General features: G+C 37.7%; 1 protein-coding gene across 1 annotated transcript; it reads left to right on the top strand.

Annotated features, from left to right (window-relative positions):
* Positions 1-11,389: 11,389 nt before the first annotated feature.
* On the top strand, positions 11,390-27,446 carry SQD2 (sulfoquinovosyldiacylglycerol 2). The gene is made up of 11 exons (XM_010258322.3): positions 11,390-12,012; positions 20,789-20,855; positions 21,691-21,761; positions 22,506-22,623; positions 22,736-22,809; positions 23,730-23,785; positions 23,880-23,963; positions 24,545-24,632; positions 24,723-24,800; positions 26,411-26,467; positions 26,770-27,446. The coding sequence occupies exons 1-11, from the start codon at positions 11,672-11,674 to the stop codon at positions 27,263-27,265; spliced, it is 1,530 nt and encodes a 509-aa protein (XP_010256624.1). The 5' UTR covers positions 11,390-11,671; the 3' UTR covers positions 27,266-27,446.
* Positions 27,447-27,990: the final 544 nt, after the last annotated feature.

The following is a 27,990-nucleotide window of genomic DNA, read 5'->3' as shown; positions in this document are numbered from 1 at the left end:
CAAAGGTAGTGAAAACCAATTCTACTCAACCTGTGTTCGTTCATTCACCAATCACCATTCACCATTCACGTACAGAGGCGGCAGGCGGGTGGGTGGGTCTCTTATGAATTCTGAGTTCTGGTACACCCATCCACATATATTTGTGTCGGTGTTAAATGCGGTGCACTGTGGAGGGAGTGGGAAGGAGGAGGGAGTGCAAGCAGCAAACCTAAGACGTACCACGTGACGGGAGTTGCGATTTTTGACACATCATTCTTTTCTGCTTCCACAACCCCATTTACTGCAACAGACAAACTACCCAACTGTCTAAGATCTTCCTATCAGTGGGCCACCACTTGATGTCCTATGAGCCCAACCAACTGGAGCTTTTGGGTAAATCACTAATCAGCCCAACTGGACTAGACTGGACTGGATGTATCATGTATGCTCTTGCACGGTTGCACCTTTTATTTCTTATAATATTATATTTAAGAGTTGAAAAGCTTAATTATATACTAGCAAATAGTTATTTTTGAACATTTATCCAAGATTTTTAATTGTGCAAAGTTTCGGAATTTTGTTGGGGCTGAACGAAACAAACTTCAAAATTTGGGAGATTCGCCGAAATTCCATGAAAAAACAAAAAATGATACGATATTGAGTTTGGTTGGTACCATTGCTACTCCCACTTTGTCTTTGTCTCCCCTCTTTAGCTTATGCCCAAAAGAAAACCCTCTGTCGTCTCGTGTGGGTGAATGTGTTTGTTAGAAAAGTTTTAAATACTATTACCATCTACAGATGCTAGACTGAAAATTTTAGAGGTTTTCTAGCTTTTTCTCTCCATCTCCAAACCGGAAGAGTTGACAACTTTTGAGTGATCCTTCCATTTCTTCCAAGCTTAAACTAGATTACGCTGTAAGCTATGAGTTCGTGCATGACCAATTGACCATGATGGTTGGTTATTGAACTCCACAGAAGACGGAGACTATTGGCTAACAAGGTTTCAGTTTGGAAGCGATGGATGATAAAATGCAGTTGCCATTACTTCCAACGCTGATTGGACGCTTTCCGAGCACAAAATTGACTCCCAATTTGCTCTTTCAAACGAGTGCCTTTTCCTTTTCTGGGGTGGTTTCATCTGTTACTTGAATTCTAAGTTGATCTGTCGATGTTGTACCCAAAAACAAAGGGAATTCTAGATTGATGGAGATGTTGTTGTCTCATGTGAACTAAGCTTACTTAGGGACATACAAAATAACAAGAAACTACAACATAAACATAGTTTTAAATTATTATTATTAAATTAATACCACAAAACATCGTAATAGTCGTAGTAGTATTACATAAATTTCTTCCTCTGCTCTTCCATTTACATGCATGCCATAATTCTGCCCCAAAGTCTAATTTGTCGAAACGGAATTGGACCTCTGGAAAGAAGCAGAAGAGTTGATGAATTCGATGCAATCTTCTATGGCTTCCGACCGGTGAGAATCAAACGATGCAGCCAATGGCCTCGACCTTGAGTTGGACGAGGAGACTTTGGAGGAAGACCTCCTCCCCCTCGTAGATATCCTTTGAAGAACTCTTGCCACCTTATCCCCAAGACTCCTCAGAAATCTCACCGGTGAAAATCCTAAGCTCTTGGGTAGTCGAAAACTGTAAGTTCCAGCGTTGTCCCTGTTTCCGGCAACTCTTTTGCTGCTGCTCTGCTTTAACAATACCGTCGGTCTCCCCTTGATATCTGTATGAGCGAAGTTACCTAAATCACTTGGTTTCCTAGACATCCTCGGATGTAGAAACAATACACAAGTGGGGAGAGAGAGAGAGAGAGAGAGTGAGAGGGGTTTGAAAGGGGAGAGGAGAAGAGATGGGTTGCAGTGGAGAGAAGAAATGTGAATGGGGGGAGGGAGAGTCGGAGAGATGGGCAGTAAGTGGGGTGTATTTATTGATGGAAAAAGAGAGGAAGAGAAAAGGAAAAGAAGAATAGACTCAATAGATCGTAGGAAGAAAAGTCAGAGCTACTGCAAATGGAAATGGTTTCTTGACTGATTTGACAAAGCCAGCGTCTGCATTACGCACCCCTCACCCCCGGTGCATGTTATGATACGTGCATGTGTATGCACATGCAACATGCATGTGAGTTACCCATGGAAAGGGATGTTTTCTTACTGGTTTTTATCATTGGTCTAGTGTATGACCATGACCATCCATGGACATGAGTGAGGTTTTTCTCGCATTTGAATATGCGGGTAGTGCCTAGTAAAGGCAACGGGGCGGGGATCATATTCCCCGTCCCCGACCCCGATCCACGTTGGGATAAATTTTGTCCTCCATTCTCGTTGGGATCTGAATTCTCGAAATTTTTTATATATAATAGTATTTATTTAAAAAATAAATTTATTTAAAAAATAAATTTATTTAAAATAAATAAATATTTTAAATTATAAATAAATTTTTAAATATATTTTGATATATAATATAAATAATATAATAATATATATTTAATATATATAATATAATAATAAATATATATATATAATCGGGGTTGGGGCAGGGCGGGGACCTCAATCCTCATCCCCGACTCTGACCCCGATCGGGGATTCTTATTAATCCCCATCTCCATCCCTGCCCGTCAAAACAATCCCCATCCCCGACCCCATCGGGTCAGGGAAGTCGGGTCCCCGCCAAGGATAAGAAAAATTGCCATCCCCTATAGTGTGTAGTGGTACCAACCAATTTATCCGTATGATTAAGGGTGTACTTGAGGAATTTGACTGAATCATAAAAACCCCTTAATTGTATTCTAATTTTTTTAATTTCATTTTATTATTTTATATGTAATTGTATATATCAAAATTCATATAGAATTAAAAATTTTTAGTATTTTTTAATTTTATATCTATTCTATTAATTTATTTTAAAATTTTTATTATTTCTTTTACAATTTTTTTAAATATGTCTCTGATGGCCCGACCCATGGCTCGATGCGCAACATAGCATGACCCACCTTGCAACACGACCCGACTCGTGCCCACTTGGGCTTATGCCATGGGTTGTGTCGGGCTTGACTTGTTAGTGATCCCAAAGGAAGTAGACACCACCCACTTAAGCCTATGGGTTGGCATGACGAGACTCGCTAAAGCATGGGCAGCCTGCAAAGTTGTGCCATGTTGGCCCTCGCGTGGCCCAATTTACACCTCTGATTGATACTGGTCGAGCCCTAGTCTAATTTTATAGCTTAGAAATGAGTTTGAGCCCTTGGGTTATGGATAGATTCACTTCTGTTTGGTTGGAAGATTGATCGAATAATATGTAGACATTAGATTTTTAATTTTTTTTTCTTTGTTAAGAATGTGATATATTGTAGGTTCATATATAAGCGTAGTTACATCATTTGTCTTTTAGCTTCTTTTCGGGGCGACATCTTTTGGTGGCTAGATCTTTTTCCAACCAAATGAGGAAAGACCAAAACACAAGCTACTAGGCTTCTTAACAACTAGCAGCTAGGGATGGATTCGAGTCGAACCAAGCCAAATACTTGGTTATTCGAGCTCGACTCGCAAAAATAGTGTTAGGCTTGAACTCAATTTGAGCTTGAGCTTGGCTCGGTTCAAAAGCTTGCAAGTTCGAGCTCAACTCGAGGTCAATTGCAAGCCAAGCTTTTTCTAAAAGGTAAAAATTATACATATAAAAATAATTTTTTATTTTACATACAAAAAATTAAGAATTATAAAAATTATTTACTATTATACATAAAAATAAAAGTATTATATATAAAAATTATTATTATATATAATAAAAAATATTTATTATATATATTTATATGTATGCACGTATATATGTATATAAGTATGTAATAAAAATTATTTATTTATTATACTAGGCTCGTGAACCTCACAAGCAGAGCTTGAATAGCTCATGAAAAGTTCAGCTCGTGGCCATCTCTATTAGCAACACATACAAAAAGACGCGCTAAACGGGGCCCAAGTTAATTACATTATAAAGTTTTATAATATAAATAATACAAATATTGTTACATAAAGTCAATTTGAAAAAAAATACAAATACAAATATATAGTGTACAAATAGATACAAAATAATATAAAATTACTGTATATTTATACTCCTTTCAAATGGAGGAAATAGATAAATGATATAAGGGTGAAAGAATTACCATATCTTTCGATTATAGGTTTTGCGGCAATTCCCAAATCCCATAAATACTACTTAATACTTTTCCCATCGTCCGTCTTCATGGCAAAAAACAATAACACGAGATAAAGAGTAAAAGAGGTGGGGTTTGGAGATAAATAGGATGGGGGGTTTTTGGATCTATTATAGCATTTTTATAAAAATAAATAAATATTTTTCTTAAATTTTCGAAGTTAAGTGGAGGGGTGTTAAAGAGTTAAAGAACAGTCATTAACATTTTAATATGACTTTTGTTACAATTTAGTATCCATGTTGCGTCCAACCACTAACGATACATAGTAATTAATGTTTAATTACTATGTAATGCAAAAATAAAATAAAAAGAATAAGCTTAGACCAATCAAGTGCCAAATCAACTGAAAACATTTTTTCCCCATTTGGACTAGTTTAGAGAATTGAATTATTATTTTGGAGAAGAAAATTGTATATCAAGCTGAGTAAGATGACATTGGATTCTTATATAAGCAATGGTGAGTCCTTACACAATCAATCAATGCATGGTTAGACAAAAAAGATAGGAATGATGTCGGTGGCGTTTGGAGTTTAATACATTTTTGAAAGCGAAAATGGAATTTAAAAACCCAAACACTTTTTTAATTTAAAAACCCAAACTGCTTAACAAACAGTCTTTAATTCAAAAGACAAGACCCCAAAATTTAATACTATCTTTTAGCCATTTAAGCTGTCAGAACATCTTTCTAAAAATACTTGTTGCTAAATAGCACCATTGTTCTGCATTCACTTATTGAGAGGAAAAGGGAAGGATCAACAACGGTTTCTATTTTCATAAAACAGCAGTTAAATCTGAAGACCTGATCCAATTATCTCAGATTTGGATGATGTATATATATAATCGGATTAGGTTTGGATGGTATAATCTACATTCGATTAATAATTTGATCGGATTCGGATTTGATTCCATTCGATCCAATTAAAATCCAAATTCAATTATAATATAATATTTATTAATTTTAATATAGAAATTTTATATAACTATATTTAAAGTTATAAAAATATATTCTATATATTACATTATATGTGAATTCATGTATATAATAAATTTAATGTGTTATATTTATATTAATTTATTATATATAAAAATTAAAAATAAATAAAAAATTATAGTAGAGTCAGATTCCACCGATCTGATCCGAGTCTGTTAGGATTCGGATTCGAATCCAAACCTTTAAATCGGATCGGGTTTTGAATGTATGCTATCAGTAATCGGATTGGATGTGGATATTGCTGCATCCGATCCGATTACAACCCTAGTGATGTGTGCAGTAATAACTGTTAAGTCATAAGTGAGTTAGGTGGATCCGAGGGGTTCCTTCTTTATTTAATTATTTATTAGGATTAATTATGTGAAAAATCCATGACATATCCTAACCCAGCCATGCCCATGCATGCCATCCAAACATGCATAATGACAATCGTCTTTGGAGTTGGAGGGTTTGTGAATGTCAAAAGACGGTGGTGTGGTGGAGCCGTTGAAAATTGAAACTTTGGAAGGAGTGGAGGACTACTACTACTACTGCCGTTGAGTAAAGGTCTAAGAAGTAAGGATATGATTGATAGATAGCGAAGACAGTACTACTGCCATGGCGTTTCTTTTTAGGTGTTTGCAGGCATCAGGCCTACTCACTCTTCCTTGCTTTTCTTCTCTCGTTCTCAGATTCCAGCTATGGTCCACCTTCCATCCAAACACGAGATAAAGCTCTTCAGCTGCGTGAAATCCTCAATAATATTGGAGGAGGAATGGAGGAATGAGGATGGGTAACCCTTCTTTGAGACTTGATTGGAATTGATGCTAATGGGTATGAGTGCGTTGAGTACAGGTTTTTGGCCTTTTAAATGTTTATAGCGCTGAAATCAGAAATCTACATTGAGTCTGTCCCTATTTCTCTGTTTGTAATTATTATTATTTGGAAAAAAATCCCAATTAGTACCTGTAAATACTTTGGTTCTCAAACTTTAAAATGTGACAATTCAATATTGAACTTTCAAAACGTGATAATCCAACACCTACAGTTAATTACCTGTTAATCAGTTATTAAATGACATTTTAAAAAGACACAAATGTCATCTAATTTTCTTTATCAATTATCTAAACATTGACAAAAAAATTAATAGTCTCGAATCATTGCCTCTTCTATTCAAGAAAGTTGGAGCCACCAGAATGCCCAGTCAAACGTAACTCCAACTTTCTTAAATGGAAGAAGCAAAGATTTTAAGACTTAATTTTTTGTCAACATTTAGATGATTGATAAAGAAAATTAAATGACACTGGAAAGACATTTATGTCATTTTCAAATGTCACTTAAATGTAGGTTAATTGCTGATTAATGACAAGCATTAAATTATTATATTTTGAAAATTCAAATATTGAATTACTGCATTTTAAAGTAAAGATAAAAATAACATCAGGCACAAAATAGAGGATACCAATTGAAAATTTTCCCTTATTATTATTTTTAGATTTTTCAGAGGGTATCGCTATTGGTGTGTAAGTGTAATGTGTTTTACTTTAAGGAATAGAGGATTTGAGAATTATATATCATTGCGTCTTAAGAAAACTACCAAGAAACAAAACTAATCATCAAAATCTTAACAGGGGAATGAATTATATATATATATATTTTTAAAGGGAGAGTATAAGAAAGCGATATTCATATTTCACAATTAGCTTTATTGACCAAGCAATGAAGCATCGGAAAAAGCGATAATGAAGCAAGGATTGAAGGCAACACCTCGTGGTTTGGGTTCAGCCGTCGACCAATGTTAGAATTGTTGTACATTTTCCTCAAGACAAAAGGGGTGTTACAGAGAGGTAGCAGGCTGGGAGTTGTCTATATATTCTCGCTTCCACTTTACACTGACCCACGGACCACAGTCAAATTTGAACTTGATGTCGCATGTCGGGACTGGGGACCTTCTTGCCTTTGGTTTAACCATCATGCATGCATCCAGCACACGTTTTGAAGTTTGAAACAATGTTTTAAAAACCGGTTCGGAATTGGGATTGCGTGGTTTTTGGATTCAAATGGATGATCCATTACACTTTTGAAAAAATAAAATATTAATTAAAATAAAAAACAGTTAAAATCGTTGTCTTTTTGAGTGAATTGTTATACTGCCGTTCAGGAAACTGATGTTGTTGTATTTGGAATAGGTGTAAAAGTAATGAACCATAATTAGTGACTGTTGTATTTTTAAAAAGTGTGATGCAATTGGTGTAAAGTTTTATTAGTATTTACATCAATAATCAAAGTAAAAATTTTTATTTGGTGACATTTTACATTGATTCATGATATAAAATTCCACTCCATTCAAACGTACGCAAAACTAAACTGAAGTGGAGTTTTAAATCAATCATAATTACACTTCCTCCCAACGTCAATAAAATTGAACTGATATAAATGTTTACATCATTCTTGATTTAGCTCATCCTCTCGTTTTATGGAGCCAAAGGTTATAAAGTGGGATCCAATCATAAAACGGCACACACGTCAATACAATGGGATTAATTGTTTGATTACAATTCAATTTTTCATAGCATATTGGAATATTTTAGTTTTCACATACAAGTATTTGCCTAAAATAAATTTAGATGCTTTATCAAATTATTAACGGAGTAACTTCAAGATACTATGGACGTGATTTAAGGTATCGTTACACTTGATACATAAGAATAGGCATATTGGGTGTTTGGATGTTTAATATTCTTTTTTTAAATTGTTTTAGAGTTTGATTTTATGAAAAAGTACAATGCACCCTATTATAGAATTCTGAACTCATCTATAATAATTCAAAATATCAAAAACACCCTTACCCTAAACACTAATATTTGCCCCTGTATTAGCATTTGATGGTGGATTAAATAGTGATTCTTGCTTGATTTTATGCTTTTCTAAAACATCTCTTATTTGGGGTATTGGAGGCATTCTGACTCAATATAATATACACACCTGGTATCAAGTATATATTTGATTCTGTTTATGTTTATTGAATAAACATTTATATGCAGTGTCACATATGTGCCCTATAGAAAACTTCATTTTAGAGATATTTTGATATGGTGCTTAATGGTATCTATGGGTTATAGATGTCTTTATTAATTGTTTTTTTCGATTTTACAAGCCAACATGTACAAAACATTTACCGAATAACGGAACCAAATAAAAGGGGTGTTTGACATTTTGATTTTGATTCCGTCACAAGTGACACACCTGACAATTTTTGTTTCTATTTCCGGAACACCGGTTCGTTTTTTCCGCTGGTGATTTCATGTGAAGAACTCCAGATTTATTTCTTGGGACATTAACAATTTACAAAAGCAAAATCAGGTGCCGACAGTGTGGCAGTTATCGTTACATATATCCTAGCCTCGAGTTTTGGGCTATACGTAGACGTATTTGGATGTACCACTGCACGCCAGTTTCGCTTTGGACCGCGATATGAACACGAATTCTGAAGGCTTTGTGTCACATCAGACTTCTGGGGATTGTTCTTGAGAATTGAGATGGGCTTTAATTTCCTATTTGCCCTTTTATGGTCCGTCGTATATGAAAACCTTTCGTTTGCCGCTGCACTCGCATCGTCGTAAAAGCCAAATTGCCCAATCAATCTCATCTACCATACCAAATTCAGAGGAGACATCAGACTTCTGGGGATTGTTCTTGAGAATTGAGATGGGCTTTAATTTCCTATTTGCCCTTTTATGGTCCGTCGTATATGAAAAGCTTTCGTTTGCCGCTGCACTCGCATCGTCGTAAAAGCCAAATTGCCCAATCAATCTCATCTACCATACCAAATTCAGAGGAGACCAGGAGAGTGATAATAACTTTACGGCCCGTTTGGGCGGTTTTCAAGCAGCAGCTTTTGAGTTTTGACTTTTGTATGGCAGGTGGTCGGTCTTATAGGAAAAGTTTAGAAAGGGAAAAATCCCAAAAGCCAAAATGCACTTTAATTCAACTAATTACCTATAGTATTTGGAAATTGGGAGGGCTTCATTGCTTCAAGTTTTATTGAGCTGCTGTGTTAACTCTGAGTCGTTTCAGATTATTAAACATAGGAAAATAGACTTCTCAGTTCGTTTAAACTTATTTCCACTTTTCAGGTAATGGGCAGTAGTAGTAAGAAATCAACTTCACTAACTTTCTTCGTCAAACGGGCTCTTAGAGCAGTGTGTTGACCATATGAGATAGGCTTGTGATTTTCATAGCATTTATGATGTCTATTCAAGTATTAAGAGGAGGTACAAAACGCTGCTTCTCATCTTCTTTTCAATGTTAAGACCCTTGGAAAATAAAAGATGAGCTCATCATTCGTATCTTCGCATTGGATAAGCCCATTAACGAGTCAAGATAGGCAGATAGATAGCCACGTGTATAATTTAAACTTTAGGGTCATTAAGATCCAAAATTTTTAGAAAGCTTAAAGCCCACATGCCAAGATCCACAGTATACCCGGGCCGAACATGTTGCTATAAGGTTTTTTAACTTGGAAACTTGCCTCATTAGTAATAGTAGAGTCGAGTAGAGGCTAGATGAAATGAACATATGGATACCCGAACTTTTTTTTTTTGGGTCACATGGAAGATTCATTGGCTATCTAGTGAAGTTTTACCAATATTAATCTGATTATGCTCCTATGTAGAGAGAGACACAGTTTTCTAATTGGGTCGTCAAGTAGAGAGCTCCCCTAATTCCTGCTCAATGTGCCATATTTCTGCCATATGGAGGGATGATGTGGTTAAGCTGAACAATTCACCGAATGGGGTCACTTGTTTATTCTTTCAGTTTACATCACCCCCATACCTTATATTTACTAGTAGTTTTCCGTAAGTAATATTAGCTTTTTAAATTATAATGTCTTCAAATTAAATTTTTACAAAAGAAGAAGGCTTTGTTTTATTCTCACCACATGTCAATTGACAAGGGTTTGGGTCATTGGCCTATCAATGGAATGTGGGGTCTCGAATCAGTTTTTCCAATGCTACATTATCTCAGTATTCAGCCTTAATCAGTATAAACTTGCGCAGATTTGTTTCACCTACGTTGTCGGCCCAAAATCAACCTGAAAATAGAGATCCGAAATTCTTGGCTCAGGAGTCAGGCCCAGTCCAAAGACCAAAAATCCACAGACGCAGTCGTGTAAAATCTTGGGTTGGGCCGACTTCGGATTTAAAATGAGAGGTGTGGAGCCACAATCTCATAACTGTTGGCATTTCTCATGTACATATGGGATTGGATTTGGAAGGTTTCACTGAGTTCACATCTGCGCTCCATGACATCCCACATTACATCCTGGCCGTGTATTAGAAATATTTTCTGATGATAATATCAAACTTAATGATGTCATCATCAGGGAGATGTTCCTAATACACGACGAGGATGTGCTGTAAAACATAGTGGGGTGCAGATCTGAACTCGATTCCACTCCACATATTGCGTATTTCCTACATCAACTTCCAAGATTATATTTACAGATAAGGGGGGGGGGGATTGATCATTGATCTTCTTCTTGTTTCACTGTTCCGACCGATTTGATTAAACAGTGTGTGTGTGTCTCCAGAATTCCTCTATTCATGAATCATGAAACATGTGCTAAAAGATGGCCGGCCCATGGTGACCGCTCGTGTCAACTTCTTGACTAATTCGAATTCTCTCTCATATTGGGTTCACAAGATGAGTACCTCTTCAACCCGGAATGGGTTGGATTCTCGTTCGGCCCATTTGCATACTAAAAATGTTATTTTACTTAGGCAGTGTTTGGATTTTTTTTTTTTTTTTCGCTGGGTAACGGAAGAAAACTGGAAAGATTAGAAGGTACATGCTCAAAAAGGCTTGAAAAGATGGAAGCGGACGAATTTCAAAAAACTTCTAATAATCTTAATCTTGATATACAAATATTTTGAAAACTTTTAAAAGGTCTAAGACACTATTATAAAATAAATAAATAAAAAAGTATCAACCATATCAGTTCATGCCTCGGAGCAGCCCAAGTTTTTCTCAAATGTTGTTGGGATTCCATTTGTATCAAAAAATTTGCCACGTGGCAATGTGATGTCTCACTCTGGATGTTTTTTAGTAGGGGTAAAACCCAAGGGCAATTCCAAATTCAATTTAACTGAACTCTTAGTAGAAATGTCTCTTACAATAGTAGACAGGCAACACGTTCCCAATATAAGAGTTTCTAACCCATGGAAATTGGAATTCAGATTTAGAACAGCTACAAGCCTACGATATGGCATATGCTTGATTACTTTTTCTTGTTTTATATGACGATGGCATATACTTGATTCGGTATCCATTTATTCCTTCTACAGTTCTACTCCATTGAAAATATCCACTTCTGATCTGAGTTCAAAGTCTCCCCCCAAAGCGAAAAGCTTTAAATAAAATTTTCGAGCTGCTCCTCGTATTTCACCAACGATTGTATTCCAAACGAACTCCATAAGGAGAACAACCATAACGTCATGACTCTCTCTATAAATCCAACTTTGGCACTTCCTCTTTCTTTCAATTCGACGTCGTCGTCTTCTTTTCCCGTTTTTTCTTCTACTCTCGAAGTCTCTGTTTTTCCTTCTTTCGGCAGAAGACCCGTATGTCTCTCGTGCAAACAAGTGCATTTCCCGCAACTCGTTCAAGCAAAGAGAAGCAAAAGGAGACCAAGTGTTGCTGCTTTTTCAGACAATAATATGGCCATTACAGAAGTGAATGAAGAAAAGGAAGAGCAGGGACCTCCTGTTTCGGAGGAAACGGAAGGCATTTCCAAGCCCCGGCGTATTGTTCTGTTCGTCGAGCCTTCTCCTTTTGCGTGAGTGCCTAATTTGGTTTTCTAGGAAAAACCCCGTTTTGTTTATTTTTCTCAATTTTGGTCACTTTATGTGTTTTTGAACTATATGTTGTGCTTTGTGTAGCTCTGATTATAATGGATTTGTAGCTGTATCTATTACTTCGGTAGGCTTACTGAATTGTATTTCGTGCGGATTTTCGATTTTAGTATGCTGGGTTTTGTAAACTATCTCTACTTTATTAACTTCAACTATGCTCTAAAATCATGAATTGCTTCAAGTAGTGTAAACTCTCTGGTGTGAAGAGATTCTATTGTAATGCATGTAGGTTGATTGTTATTGTGGTTGGCTTGTAGCCCCAGCTGTTTAGTTGGCTTTAGAACTTAGCTCCACCTTGACGAGTCTAGCTGATTAACTTATCAATATTGAGTTTCCGTATTAGCTGTTATTTATGTGGATTTTCTGATAAGAGATCAGAGTTCTATTGCAACCTTTGAAGTTTAATTTATTCCCTAATTTTTTACCTCGCGATCTTCTGCATTAGCGTTAGCCTATTTTATTCATAAATCTGTAGTTTTACGTGAGGCTTCATAGTTCTCACCATCGTTTTCTGTTTCTTTCTAATTCAGTTCCAAAGTGAAATTCCTCTCATTACCTGAGAGTCTTGGCAGTTACTTACCTTCTATTATAGCAGGCATTCTAACCTGGATTAAAGTTTTGTTTTCTAATCTGTTAAGAATTCAACTGAGATTATAGTTCTGGTTTGTGTGTAATTATAGTTAGTAAGTTCTCACATATCCTGCGTTCTATAAAATTGAAACTTGTACTTTAAGCATGCAGTCACCGCCCGACGCCCACCATATGTTTGTTGAAATTTCAAATAAAGTTTTGAATACTTGACGTGACTCCTCCTTCATCTTCCTTAGTTGTTGTTGGCTTGAAGTCTGTTGTCTATAACTTCCAAAGTAGTCATTACTAAATATTTACTTTTTCTTTCTACACTAAGTATTAGGATAATATGATTTTAATGCCAATAGCAAGCCCAAATTTTCTAGTATATCCCATTTCTCAATTCATGCAGTCTTAGTGTTAGATGTTGGAAATGTGGTCATGATTAATTCAACACTATCAGAATAGCATGCAGAAGTTGACAGCCCAGCAAATAGATGAAGCATATCCATTTCTTTGTTAGTGAGATACTAAGATGACCATGCTTTACAAGTCATCCAGCTTTCCTTACAGTCATGTTAAGTTGCAATTGGTATTTTAAATTTATTGTATTCACATTTGTGGCCTTGTGTACAAACATGACACTATAATGTCAATGCCTATGCACACCTGACATCTGTCACTCAGTTTTTTCCTTAATATCCAGCCACTATAAATGCAATGTCATTAGTTCAGACAAACCAATCAGTAAAGTTTATTTTGGATGGAAATAGCTTAAAATGAAGTTGACCAGGCAGTTTGATTTTCTTAAATTTATTGTTTTCACATTTGTGGCCTTATGTACAAACATGACACTTCAATGTCAATGCTTATGCACATCTGTCACTCAGTTTTTCCTTAACATCCAACCACTATAAATGTAATGTCATTAATTCAGACAAACCAATCAGTAAAGTTTATTTTGTGTGGAATATAGCTTAAAATGAAGTTGATCAGGCAGTTTGATTTTCTTAACCATTAATATTATTCTCTCATTGAGTGACCAGATTATTAGCCATCCAACTTTCAAGAATTAACAGTATTAGTCTTTCTAGCACTCATATTTAGCCATCTTCTATATATCCTCCCTCTTTACAACTGTAGAAACCATTGCCATGTGTCCAAGTTTTTTTTTTTTTCCCTAGGTCATCTTGTTTGACACTGCTCGATTCAAGTTATTCATCACTGATCACACACAAACTATGCCCACCTCCATCCACTGTTTCAAAGTAAAAGTAGACGTTTAGGACTGCTATCAGTCTTGAACCCTAATGGATTTCAGGTTCGAAAATAGAAGAAAAAGTATAGAGAAGAGAGGAGAAAGAGAGAAGAGAGAGCAGTAGAACACAAGAGTTGAAAGGAGGAATAGAAGCTTAATGTTCTGCCGCCGCCACTTTATTTAATATTTATAGGTTATGCTCATTACATGGAAAGGACAGATCTGCCCTTAGTATTTACATAACAAATAGAACAAAATAAGACTGAAATAAATAACAACTAAAATAACTAACTGACCACCAGCTAACCCTAGAAAGACTAGAACACCTTCTACCCTACGAACACAGTGGGACCGTAGCTGTGGGGCCCACATCAGTGTTCTCTACACTCCCCCTCAAGTTGGGAATGAATGTTTATCATTCTCAACTTGGATAGATCTGCCTCTAGCTTCTTCCTTGGTACAACTTTGGTGAGGATATCTGCTAGCTGCATGTTGGAGGTGATGTACGGGAGACACACTTCTTGTGATGAGACCCTCTCTCGTACAAAATGTCGATCAACTTCAATATGTTTAGTTCTGTCATGCTGCACCGGATTGTGTGCTATATTAATAGCCGCTTGATTATCACAATACAGCATCAGGGGCTTCTCATACGCAATACCCAACTCCTCAAGTAGTGATCTCAGCCATAGAATTTTAGCCACTCCGTTAGCCATTGACCTGTATTCAGCTTCAGCACTAGATCGGGAAACAACACTCTGTTTTTTACTCCTCCAAGAGACAATGTTACCTCCCACAAGGGCACAATATCCAGAGGTAGACCTTCTGTCATCAACACTCCCAGCCCAATCGGCATCCGTATAGACCTCCACCTTCATGTGGTCATTGTTCTTGAACAGTATACCTCTACCCGGGCATCTCTTCAAGTATGCTAATATTCTTTTTGCTGCAAGAAGGTGCGTGGTTCTAGGAGAATGCATGTACTGACTGACGACACTAACTGCATAACTGATATCTGGCCGAGTGAGGCAGAGATATAGGAGCGTTCCCACTAATCGTTGGAACATAACTTTGTCTTCAAGAGGCTCCCCACTCTCTGCACTAATCCTGTGGTTCTGTTCAATGGGTGTATCCGCAGGCTTGACACCTAACTTTCCAGTTTCCGCCAACAGATCTAGAACATATTTCCTCTGAGAGACAAAGATCCCCTGTTTAGATCTAGCAACCTCAATACCCAAAAAATACCGTAGTGCACCAAGATCTTTCACCTCAAACTCTTGATGAAGGAGCTGTTTGAGGGACTCAATCTCATGGCTGTCATTTCCTGTCACCACAATATCATCAACATATACTACAAGTAGTGTCAGAGAGGACTCCACCCTCTTTATGAACAGTGTATGATCTGACTGAGCCTGTACATAACCGAACTTTCCAAGGGCTAGTCTGAATCTATCGAACTAAGCTCTAGGTGACTGCTTCAAACCATACAATGCCTTATTGAGCCGACAGACCTTCTTACCTGTCTCTGTATGATAGAATCTAGGAGGCAACTGCATGTAAACCTCTTCCTGCAGGTCTCCATTCAGAAAAGCATTTTTAATGTCCATTTGGTACAAAGGCCAAGTGTGGTTTGCTGCAAGAGATAATAGAACTCGAATGGTGGTCATCTTGGCTACCGGGGCAAATGTCTCCAAGTAATCTATACCATAAGTCTGGGTGAACCCTTTTGCAACTAGCCGAGCTTTGTACCTCTCAATGGAGCCATCCGCATTGTGCTTCACAATAAATACCCATCTGCATCCAATTGGTTTCTTTCCTTTGGGCAAATCAACTAGCTCCCAGGTATTATTTTTCAACAGGGCATCCATTTCAACTTGCATTGCACCTCTCCACTCCGGGACTGATAGGGCTTCTTGCACTGTTCTTGGAATAGGGACATTAGCAACAGGTAAGATAGGACCTGTAGGAGGGAGATAGGCGATCATAGGATAAAAATTGGGAAATGCAGTGGGTTGTAGATGTGGTGCAATGCCGTTTTCCTTTACGGATGGCAATGGGAAGGTCAATGTCGTCTGTAGGGGGTGAAGTGGCAACAATGGAAGGAGTCTCTGTGGGCCCTGGGACTGTAATACCTGGACTTGGAGCCGTAGAAGAGGTTGGAGCTGGCCTGGACTGCTGATGACTGGGATCAACCTGCCTGCATCGCCTGTGATAGACTCTCAACTTCTGATCCCTCTGATCCCTCTGACCACCCTCACTACTGCAGCCGTCATCATCCAATGGAATAGGTAAAGGAACAGCCCCAAAAGTATTAACCCTGCCCTCACTACTCTCCCCCTGAAGAAAAGAACCCAAATCCCCACTCTCACTGCTCTCCCTCTGAGGAGAAACCCGAGAATAGTAGGGTGTTTCCTCAAAGAAGGTGACATCCATGGAGACAAACTTCTTCCTTGAGACAGGATCATAGCAGCAATAACCCTTTTGAGTTTGTGCATAACTAAGAAAGATGCATTTGGAGGCCTTGGGTTCGAACTTGGAGTGATGGGGTCCGAGATGCTGAACAAAACAGGTACAACCAAATGTTTTAAGGGGAACAATAAACAACTCCTCATTTGGGTATAGAAGGGAAAAATGAGGTTTTATATCAAGAACCCGGGAAGGAACCCGATTAATAAGATATACCGCCGTGAGGATAGCATCACCCCAGAAGCGAATAGGGACATTGGAGGTAAACATAATACTTCTAGCCACCTCCAAAATGTGCCTATTCTTCCTTTTTGCAACCCCATTTGGTGGAAGTGCTCTGGTGGATAACCCCATGATTAAGAAGGTAAGATGCCAATGGCTTAGCAAAGTATTCCTTTGCATTATCAGATCTAAGAACTTTGATATTGGCATCAAACTGGGTTAGGATCATTTGGTGGAAGTTTTGGGTCAGGGCGGGAACCTCATCTTGTGAACGCATAAGATAAACCCAAGAAAACCGAGTATGGTCATCAACAAATAACAAAAAATATCTGTACCCACCCATAGAAGGGATGTGATATGGCCCCAAACATCAGTATGCACAATATCAAAAGAACTATTACTCCTTTTATTACTCAATGAATAAGAGTTTCTACAATGTTTAGCAAACTCACAACTTTCACATTTCAACTAGGACAACTCAATAGACTCAAACAAAGTAGGGAACAGACTCTTTAAGGACCGAAAAGACAAATGACCCAATCGGTTATGCCAAAGCATAACCAGACTCACAATCTGAGAAACAAGTGACTTCTTATCCACTGACTCTTCCCGACGAGAACTCTCCTCGAGCAGATAGATCCCATTCGTCTCACGACCAGTCCCAATCACCTTCTTCGTCTCTAGGTCCTGAAAAACACATCGGTCAGGGAAGAAAGTTACTGAGCAATTCATATGTTTGGTAATACTACTAACTGAAAGAAGGTTAGTATCAAGTTTAGGAACATGCAAGACAGAAGACAAGGAAATAGTATCCAACAATTTGATGTCACCCTTGCCAGAAATGGGGACAAGAGAGCCATCAACAATAGATACTTTATCCCTACTAGAAGATAAATGATAAGTGGTAAACAATGAAGGCAAGCTAGTCATATGGTCGGATGCACCTGAATCTATTACCCAACAGGGTTCAGTAGTACCTGGAGCTGAGGCATGGTAGGCTGAGGCTCAAGTACCTGAATGTGCGAAAGCGGATGTGGCAGGGGCTGATGGTGACTGCGGTGACTGAGCTGAGTTGCCAACTTCCTTTTCCAACTGTATTAGAGCAGCCTGAACTGCAGCTAAGGTCTCTAAGGGTGTGCCTCTTGTGCCAGACGAGGATGCTGAATCAGTAGTCACGGCCACATGAGCATTACCCTTCTTGCTTCTCAACTTTGTCGGGACCAAATGAGGATGCAACTTCCAACATGTTTCTTTTGTGTGTTTAGGTTTCTTACAATGCTCACATACCACATCCCTTTTATCTTCCTTCTTCTTGTCCCTCTCTGAATCACCCCCTGATTTGGGTTTAACAGCTATAAGGGCCGGTGTAAGAGGCTGAGGTTGCATCATGACTTTCCTCCTGGTCTCTTCACTATGCACCAAGGAGTATGCCTGAGAGAGGGTCACACTATCTCTGGTCAAAATCTGTTGCCGCACAATATCATACTCTGAATTCAGGCCTGCCAGAAACTCAAACGCCCTGTTTGTCTCGACGTGCTTTCTATGGGTCTGTGCATCTTTGGGATTCTCCCACTCAAGAGTCTCTAAGTGATCAATCTCATGCCACAGGGACTTCAAGGTAGAGAAGTAGACCGAAACCGGTTTCTCTCCTTGTTTAAGGGTATTCACTTCACATTTCAATTCATATGCTCTGGCAACATTAAGGGGTTGAGAGTAAGTTTCTTTCATAACATCCCATATCTCCTTGTCTGTCTTTGCCCACAAGTAATTTCGGCTGATATGAGGCTACATAGAATTACACAGCCATGTCATAACCAAGTAGTTTTCTTAGACCCACTTGGTATACATGGGGTCTCCCTTGGAGGGTTCTTTCACATCTCCCAAGAAATACCCTACTTTACCTCTTCCCCCAATAGCCATCATGGCTGATTTGGGCCCATTCCAAATAGTTTGATCCATCAAATCTTACGGTTGTAATCTGAAAACCTGTCTTAGAAACACCACCATAACTGCTGTTCCCAAAACTACCTTCTGCCTGATTCATAAACTCCATTTCGGTCAAGAACCAGTAGTCTCAAAATTAGGGTTACTATAGTCAAAAACAGCACTTGGACTATCAACCACAATCACAAAATCAGTATAGAACCAATCTGTATTCACGGTAGATGTGCATGAAACAGGTATAAGTCTGATCTGAAACCAATTAGCAAACACAACAGCAACAGTCTGTACAGTTTTCACCCCTTAGAAGAGTTCGAAGCCCCCCCAAAAAAAATCTGAAAACAGCTTGGAGAATAATCTGATATGCTGAAGCAGAATTAGGGTTTTAATCAGTCCTTAAAAGCAAATTCTCAGCCGCACATTCCAGACAGTACAGTACGGATAAGACTTGTAGTAGGGTTAATATGAAACCCTAAAACTGATCAATGTTGAGGAGAGAACTTAAGAAAAGTTTCACAGGTAGATCACAAGGTTCAGCCCAGTATTAGGGTTTGCCGCAGGGTTAAGACAAAACCCTAGAGAATAGAAGAAAGAAAACCCTAGAGTGGTTCGGCCGCCCTTTCTAGATAGGTCCAACCTATCTTCTCTGATAGTACTTCTCTCAGAAAATAAAAAACTTACAAGAGAATGCTGTTCGCTGCCTTCCAAGGTTACCCGAACCCTAGCCTTCTCTGATTCTTCCTGATCACCAACACTCTGCAACCGTGGCAAATCTTCAAATAGCTGCTAAACCCTCTGGCGATCTCCAAGAATCAGTCAACGAACTCTACTTTCTCAGCTTCCAGCCTTAGATGGTTCTCATGTGGTCGGCTGGACTAGACTCACATGAGAAACCCTAGCTCTGATACCAAGTAGACGTTCGGGACTGCTATCAGTCTTGAACCCTAATGGATTTCAGGTTCGAAAATAGAAGAAAAAGTATAGAGAAGAGAGGAGAAAGAGAGAAGAGAGAGCAGTAGAACAAGAGTTGAAAGGAGGAACAGAAGCTTAATGTTCTGCCGCTGCCACTTTATTTAGTATTTATAGGTTATGCTCATTACATGGAAAGGACAGATCTGCCCTTAGTATTTACATAACAAATAGAACAAAATAAGACTGAAATAACTAACTGACCACCAGCTAACCCTAGAAAGACTAGAACACTTTCTACCCTACGAACACAGTGGGACCGTAGCTGTGGGGCCCACATCAGTGTTCTCTACAGTAAACAAGATGAGTGTTCCAGATGAAACTGAAAAAGCAAAGGATCAGGAATGTAGCTTTTGGGATTGCACACATCAGTGACATGTGCTGCTTGAATTGCAAGTGATTTTGTGGGATTGTGGCTGTAATGGGCAATGCACCCACTGTTTAAAGGCAGACATCCAAGTGTCTTTTTTGAGTTTGAGTTTTTGTTTGTAAGGAGTGGATAGTTGTTTTTTTTTTGTTTTGTGGGATTGTGGCTGTAATGGGCTGATTGGGTTAATTTGTATATCCTCTGTTCATTTCTCTTTGTACAGGGGTTTATCTATAGCTGATTGTTTTCCTTCATGAAATACTTTACAGTTTTCAAAAAAAAAAAGTGATTTTTGCTACTAGGGGCTGGTAAATCCAAAACTTTTAAGTGAAATTTCCATACATTTTTGACTCTCACTAAAAGGGGATTTTACCTATGAACGAGGGAGTATACAGACACAAAAAACAATGCTTTGGTTATTTAACATTTCATGGTTTTATGTTGTAGGTATACACTTAAACAGTTATATACTTGGATCCTTGTTTCTTTTTTTTTTTCCTTGCAAAAATTATGTCCAGAACATGTGTATACATACAGATAGAGGCAACACATATTGTTGGCTTGGAGACCATTCACAAAGTTGCTTAGGAAAAGGGGATTTTACCTGTGAAAGAGGGAGTAAACAGACAGAGAAACACTGTTTTGGTTATTTCACATTTCATGGTTTTATGTTTTTTGGTGACACTTAAACAGATAGTATACTTGGGTCCTAGTTTCTTTTTTTTTTACTTGCAATAATTATCTCCAAAAATATGTATATATACAAATAGAGGCAACACACTGGCTTGGAGACCATTAACCAAGTTGCTTGGAAAAAGTAAAGATGCAACATTTGACCCTTTACCATTTGTTCAACAAAGTAAGAATGATCTGATTGACTGGTGACTGGTATTTGTTGATTTTGCAGTTATGTGTCAGGATATAAAAACCGGTTCCAGAATTTCATCAAGCATCTGCGTGAAATGGGGGATGAGGTGTGGCATATTCTATTGTTCAGTGACAGTGTTGCTTTATGGATTGCATGATGAGATCATGGGATAATTTTCCACTCCTTTTTTTATCAGTAACTCAGAAAATGAATTAATTAAAATTAAGAAAGCAGAACAACAAGAAGTTGTGAAGGATACAAGTAGACACCAGGTGTCTACCCCCCCAAGTATTACAACTGAGCCCAAAACATAGTATGTCTTTGCACCTCTTGCTTAGCTAGACTATCTGCCAAACTGTTGGCAGATCTTCTAACCCAATTAACTTGAATAAACATTTCCCTGGAGAACCATTTGAACCTCCTGAGAACATTCCTTAGGTGCCAAGATACCCCTTCCCCCTTCTTTAGCCAGTCCACAACTATTTTGGAGTCACTTCAATAATTAATCTATCAAAACCCAATTCTTTAGCTTTCTCAATTCCAAAAACAGCCACCAAGAATTCTTCTGTTGCCACATCACCTTGCTCAATTGGACCTGAGAAGAAAGCACACATATTTCCTTCCTCATCCCTGATTACCCCTCCAATTCTAGATGGTCTCAGATTGCCCACGCAACTCCCGACTAGACTGAGTGGTCTTGATTTGATCAGAGTTCTGGTTCCAAGTCTAAAACATCTATATTTATTAGGAATTTCCTAAGTCGATCATCACCTGGTACCATCATCTGTATTACAAAATCAGCAGATCCTTAATTGATCAATTTTGAATATCTAAGGCCTAGTTCCCAAATTGATTTGAGTTTTTGCACAACAATTTATAATTATTTTTGAAATAGACTCACATGATAAACTAAAAGCTGGAATTCTTGATATTTGATGTAGGTCATGGTTGTGACAACTCATGAAGGAGTGCCCCGGGAATTCTATGGAGCAAAACTAATTGGGTCAAGGAGGTTAACTCATATGCCTGCATCCAATTGCTCGTCATTATATACTGACATCATCTCTATGTCTTGTTTTCTTGATGTTTGCTGCTTAAAATAATCTTCTATAATCTTAATTTAACCATTCTATTACCATTTCCAAATTTTAGATTGTTAACTGGTCAATATGGAATAATGCTTATAATTGACCAGTACTGAAGAGACTCAATTAATCTGCTTGATTCAGTTAAAGAGGTTGAGTTAAAGGTTTAGTTGTCTATCTTAAATCCTCAACCAGAAAATTTATTTATTGGGAAACTGATAGATTGTTAAGGAATTGAATTTTGGGAGAATGACGGTTCAGCCCGGGGTCAGAATTCATAGGCACAAAGTACAGTTGGGGTAGGTGCCAGCTCGGAATTGATGCCAATTCACGGGCGGGCATTGGTGCATAGGGTACTTCTCCATAGAATTTTGTCTATTTCTTTTTTCTTTTCCCTGAGAAGAGAAAATAGTGCTAATATTTTAATGATGCTGGACCATCTTTAAAGTCAACTTTGATTTTTTTTTGCTGAGAAATTAAACTTTGATTTTTCAACTCCACCTTGTTCTTTTTTCACTCTTGAATCCTTGTAAAATTGTGACTTAAGAATCTGTCATACTTGATCTTCTGTATTTGTCATCCATGCTATTTTTGATTTAGTAGCCTTATTATATTTCATATGTATGGTTTATTTGTTCTTTTCTTTCTAATGCTTGTTTTTCTTTTGGCAGCTTCCCCTGCCCCTGGTATCAAAAAGTGCCTCTTTCACTGGCACTCAGCCCTAGAATAATCTTAGAGGTTGCCAGGTTCAATCCTGACATAATACATGCTTCTTCACCTGGAATTATGGTAATTTTCTCTCATGTAATAATCTATCTTTTCAATTATTGAAGTGCCAAAAAAAAGCAAACGCTCAGTCCCCTTTCATGCATGCCTGACATAATATCCAACTCTATTCTAGGTATTTGGTGCTCTCATTATAGCAAAGCTACTGTGTGTGCCTATTGTGATGTCATACCACACTCATGTTCCAGTGTAAGTGATCCTTCTGATGCTATTCTAATTGTGCACATGATAGTTTTCCAGGTAGTGTAATCATAGATGAAGGGACTGGATCACTGGAAGCTCTTATCCCTGTCTTTCTTGTGTGCATGTCATTCATGTCAAGGCCTAACGTGGCTGATAGCCTGATACCCATTATTTGATGGGTTGGATAATGGTTTACTTGGCAATGAATCATTTCAATCAGATGTTTCTAATCATGCAATTTTTCACATTCAGAGAAAAATAAAAGAAAATCTTTGGCATGGAAAAAAAGATACTCTTGTTAGAATCATCATCTTGTGAGTTGTGAAGTGATTGTGGTTATAGCTGCACAACTCACTTTCTTGTCTTCTGACCAGGGATGTCAGTGGGTCAGTTAAGTGGTAAACCCACATTGACCTGACTCTAATGGGTTAGTGTTGGGTCAGCCTTAGTTGGGTTTCTAGTCAGGTTCAGTTTGTGTATGCCCCATGTCAAACCTGACCTGTTGACATTAAAACATTGCAATATTTGTAAATATAGAATTAATTGAGTATAGATGTACTATTCATGGGATGGGTTGGCTTGGGTTCGGATTTCCATTTCATTTAGGTGGGTCGGATCAGGTTTTGGTTGAGCCAAACCTGTACGAAATCTGACCTGTTGACATCCCTACTTCTGACCTAGGGAATTTCCTAGATTAGCTTATTGATTGGTTGGTCCCAACCAACTTGCATCAAGTAATGTGCATGCAGTTCTCTTAGAAAAGTTAACTATGCATTCACTGGCAGGGTTATGGGTTTGTTTTCCTTTCTGCCACATATGCTTCTTCTATAGAAAGATACTTTCTGTGTGCATGGGTAATGACAAATAGGAAAATGTGCCAACAGTTTTTCTGGTGCACAGTTTGATTATTGTAAATAATTTTGCAGATACATTCCAAGATACACCTTTAGTTGGTTGGTGAAACCAATGTGGATGATCATAAGTATGTGATACTGTCCTTGCTAAGTCCCCTGTTTCAAGATGGATGCTAGATATCAGATTGGTAGAGTGATAACCTTTAATCTTCTCTTTGTTAGAGTTTCTCCATAGGGCTGCTGATCTTACTCTAGTGCCATCAGTTGCCATTGGGAGGGATCTTCAAGCTTATCGGGTAACAGCAGGTGAAAATAAAGATGCCTTTGTAGCAGAATGCCAATCATTATCTATACCTTCGATTGTATGAAAAATTAATTAGGCATTTTCTTAATCAATTGTTATGGCATTTATATAACAGCCAATGTGTAATAACGTATTTTACATGATTACTGCACACCTTACAATTTACATATGATAAAAAGATTTGGTAGGAGAATTAATATGCTCTGCTTTTAGTCTCATTATAGTATTATACTTCTCTGTTCGTCATGCAATAAATTATATATGGTCGTTTAGAATAGTCTTTCACTTGCTATACAATTTACAGTGTTTCATATGGGACCACTCTGTCATTTTACTTTGTAACCAGTGTTTGAATATAAGAATTAAGGTAAAAACATTAATTGATGTAGAAACATTTAAAGCAGAAAAGCATTTAACTATTCTTCATTTTTCCTTTACTTTTTGTTTTTTCAAAGCATTGTCTATACACCAAATATGCCCATATATTTGCATAATTTCAAAATCCCTACGGAAGACCTTATGTTCAATGCAATTTGCTGGTTTCCTTTGGATGCTTATACTGTTATACATTACTTCTTTTCAGCTAATAAGATACGCCTCTGGAATAAAGGTGTTGATTCTGAAAGCTTTCACCCCCGCTTCTGCAACCATGAAATGCGGTTAAGATTAAGGTACAATACCTGCCTCAACCTTTCCTGCTTGTCTATTGTAGTACAGTAGGACTGTCCTCTAACCTTTGCTTCATTTTTCTGCCTAATCAGTAATGGTGAGCCTGACAAACCATTGATAGTCCATGTTGGGCGCTTAGGAGTTGAGAAGAGTTTGGATTTCCTAAAAAGGTACTTAATTTCATATGGAAATGCCAGCATCACCTTTTGAATATCGGCTATCATAAGTTATCTGGCATTCTTTATTAATTCTTGTTTGTTATTTTTAATTTATTTTTCATAAGTTATCATTTGAATGATTTAACTTTTACACCCATCTTGCAATTGATCCTGTTTCTATTTTCCATGGCCCAAAAGTTAAAGACAACAAATTTGAGTCTTTTCTGGCCCACCCAAGTTAATGGAAAAATATATTTGGTGCTGTTCAGGGCTAAATTGTGATTTTGCAGTATCTTTCATGATTAACTTTACTAAGCTAATAAAGTTATCTGACTTATTATGTTTACATAGCTAATGATCCTGTGGCCTCAGAAATTACTAGCTGGGATATTGTTTAGATTTCATGCAATATTCCTTCATCTTGATTCAACTGAGTTTACCTGAAAAATTCTCAATCAACTCGACAAATTTTCAACAATATGTTTGTTTAATAGGAAAACACAAAGTAAATGTAGAAGGGTCTATCATAGTGAGTTACTCAAACTCAGGTTCTAATTCCTCAGAACAAGCAACACTGTGGAGAGAGGCTTAGATTTGTTTTAGGTCAGGTTCAGTTGGTCAAATACAAGTTGCACCCCTAGTTGCATGAGAGGCATGTAGGTATGCTTTGTGATCCTCATTCTTAGAAAAATGAACTAAACCATGAAGGCAACAAAATGGGTTGTATGTATTTATATTGAGAAAATATAAAACGATTCAACCATTTTCCATAGAAAAAAGCGTGAAATTGAACTTTTGTTTGTGTTGAATGACATGTAGTAATCAATGTGTGCCAGAACCTAATACAAATCATGTATTGCAATTCTAATAAAAATTGCAAACTGGCAAGAAGACATTGGAATTATGTCATATCCTAATTGCTACATCATTTTCATTTCTATTTAGCATACTCTTAGGCTGTGTTTGGTTTGAAGGGAAACCTATACAAGGTTTGTACAGGTATCCGTACAAATTAGATATCAACTTAAATAAATTAACATTACTGGAAAAGTAAAAAAATGATATTGATATTAAACAATATTAGAGTAAATTAAAAAAAAATAGATTTAATTTATCTGTTTTCTAACAAGAACACTTGCTATAAATTAATTTAAAAGGAGCATGTTCTTGACATAATACATCTTAAGGTTTGAGGCATGTGCCTTGCACTTCTGGGCATGAACCTTGAAAATTGAATGTTTGAAGTCTCTTTTTTGAGCCTCGCCTTGGGAAACCCCCAAGATACATCTTCAAGGGCTTTTCAGAAAACTAAGCATTGTGGCTTATAGCCATTTGTTTTTCTCTGGGAGTTTGTTGCTTCTTGTTTTTTACCTATTTGCTACTATAGAAACCCAGCCTCTTGATTGCCAATTAACAGGGGAAAAATTCATTAAGATAGTTCTTTTATCTTGTAATTCATGAAGGTTTTGCTTGTATGCATTAGAGTTTTGTGCACCTTTCAAGACATGCCTTTTCAAAATTCATCCCTGTAATCTTTCTCTAAGCAATTCATAGAGGTGGTGTTTATGTTCATCGATTGATTTCATTGCAATGTTTGACATTTGGAAACCATTATTGAACAGGATAATGGATAGGCTTCCAGATGTACGGATTGCTTTTATAGGAGATGGGCCATATAGGTAAGCTACCCTGTCTCTAGCATGTCACGCACTGCTTAAGTTCTTTGCAAATCTATTGGCAATCTCTGTTCTATGACCATCAAACGGAAGCTAGCCAAATCTTGTGTCATTAAAAACACCCCTTGAGTGATAAAATGTCTTCAGCTTTTCAACAAACCAGGCATTAATTCTTCACCAAACTGTTTTTTTTCTCCAAGGGGATCACCCTGTATCAGAATGGAAGTTAAAAGAAGAGGAAGATCTCTTTTGGCTGGCCCTCTGTTCACAGAGTGTTCTTTTTTTATTTTTTTTGTCTAATACAGAGAGGAACTAGAAAAGATGTTCTCTGGAATGCCTGCGGTATTCACAGGAACGTTACAAGGTGAGGAACTCTCTCAGGCTTATGCTAGTGGGGATGTTTTTGTAATGCCTTCAGAATCGGAGACCCTTGGGCTGGTAGTGTTGGAAGCCATGGCATCAGGGATTCCAGTGGTTGCAGCTCGTGCTGGTGGAATCCCTGACATAATTCCCACGGATAAAGAGGGTAAGACAGGCTTCCTTTACAACCCTAGAGATATCGAGGACTGCTTAAGCAAGTTGGAACCCCTATTATCCAATCAAGAATTGAGAAAAACCATTGGAAGAGCTGCACGTGAGGAGACGGAGAAGTACGGATGGCGAGCAGCCACACGCAAGATAAGGAATGAGCAATACAATGCTGCCATTTGGTTCTGGCGGAAGAAGAGAGCACAATTACTGCGACCTTTTCATTGGTTGATAAGACGAATTTTCCGGTCACCAGAAGTAAACCATGGCTGATGCAAATTATCTTGGATTCCAAAGGAAAGGGAAAGTATCATTAATCTGTCAAGGACACAGAGGTCACAAGTTGTTTGTACGATTAATTTGTTGTTTGTATTCTAACAACAACAGATCATTTGTTGTATATTCTAGACATGAAAATCTGGCAATGCAATGAAATTGATTAATTTTTGAGGAAGTTAGTTTTGTTAATATTTGGAAAATGTTAGCTATTAGATGTCATGCACCGTTCCATAGTCCATGCGAGCTGCCTGTTTTTGTTTGCCAACAACATATACAAATTTCAGGAAAAAGGAAAATGATCCGGTTCCTCGTGGCCCGGGGCGGGGGTTTATGTTTGCAGTTGTACAAACTAATTTGCAGAAACACCACAATCTTATATGCGTTTAGGGCAAATTTTTTTTTAAAATACCCTTAAGTTTTCTGATATTTGTCTAAAACCTCCATTGTCATTAACTTTCCGTCACATTCTGTTACATGTGACAACATGTGATTGATATATTTTCTTAAAATTCCTAAAATACCCCTTTTGGTAAACTGTCTAAGTCCACTACCACAATTGGTTAACCGTTGGCTGTTCGCTTGCCACTTCAGGTTGCACCTCCAATGGTTGTTGATGGGGCTTCCGGTGAGACAAGACGACTAACCTTTTTCAGTTTTCCCCAAACCCCTAGCAGTTGCCGCTTTCACACGAACACATTGACTCTCCTGCAAAAGAAGAG

This window comes from Nelumbo nucifera, chromosome 2 (genome assembly GCF_055504915.1).
Source record: "Nelumbo nucifera cultivar China Antique chromosome 2, China Antique-T2T, whole genome shotgun sequence".
In the NCBI taxonomy this organism is placed as follows: domain Eukaryota; kingdom Viridiplantae; phylum Streptophyta; class Magnoliopsida; order Proteales; family Nelumbonaceae; genus Nelumbo; species Nelumbo nucifera.
Note: the sequence above shows the minus strand (reverse complement) of the source record. Positions and strands in the feature narration are given on the sequence as shown.

Bases quoted from the DNA above. Each gene is read 5' to 3' on its own strand.
- SQD2 (XM_010258322.3), top strand. From the start codon at position 11,672: ATGACTCTCTCTATAAATCCAACTTTGGCACTTCCTCTTTCTTTCAAT. The intron at 12,013-20,788 runs GTGAGTGCCTAA...TTGATTTTGCAG, and splicing joins GTCGAGCCTTCTCCTTTTGC to TTATGTGTCAGGATATAAAA. The intron at 23,786-23,879 runs GTATGTGATACT...TCTCTTTGTTAG, and splicing joins ACCAATGTGGATGATCATAA to AGTTTCTCCATAGGGCTGCT.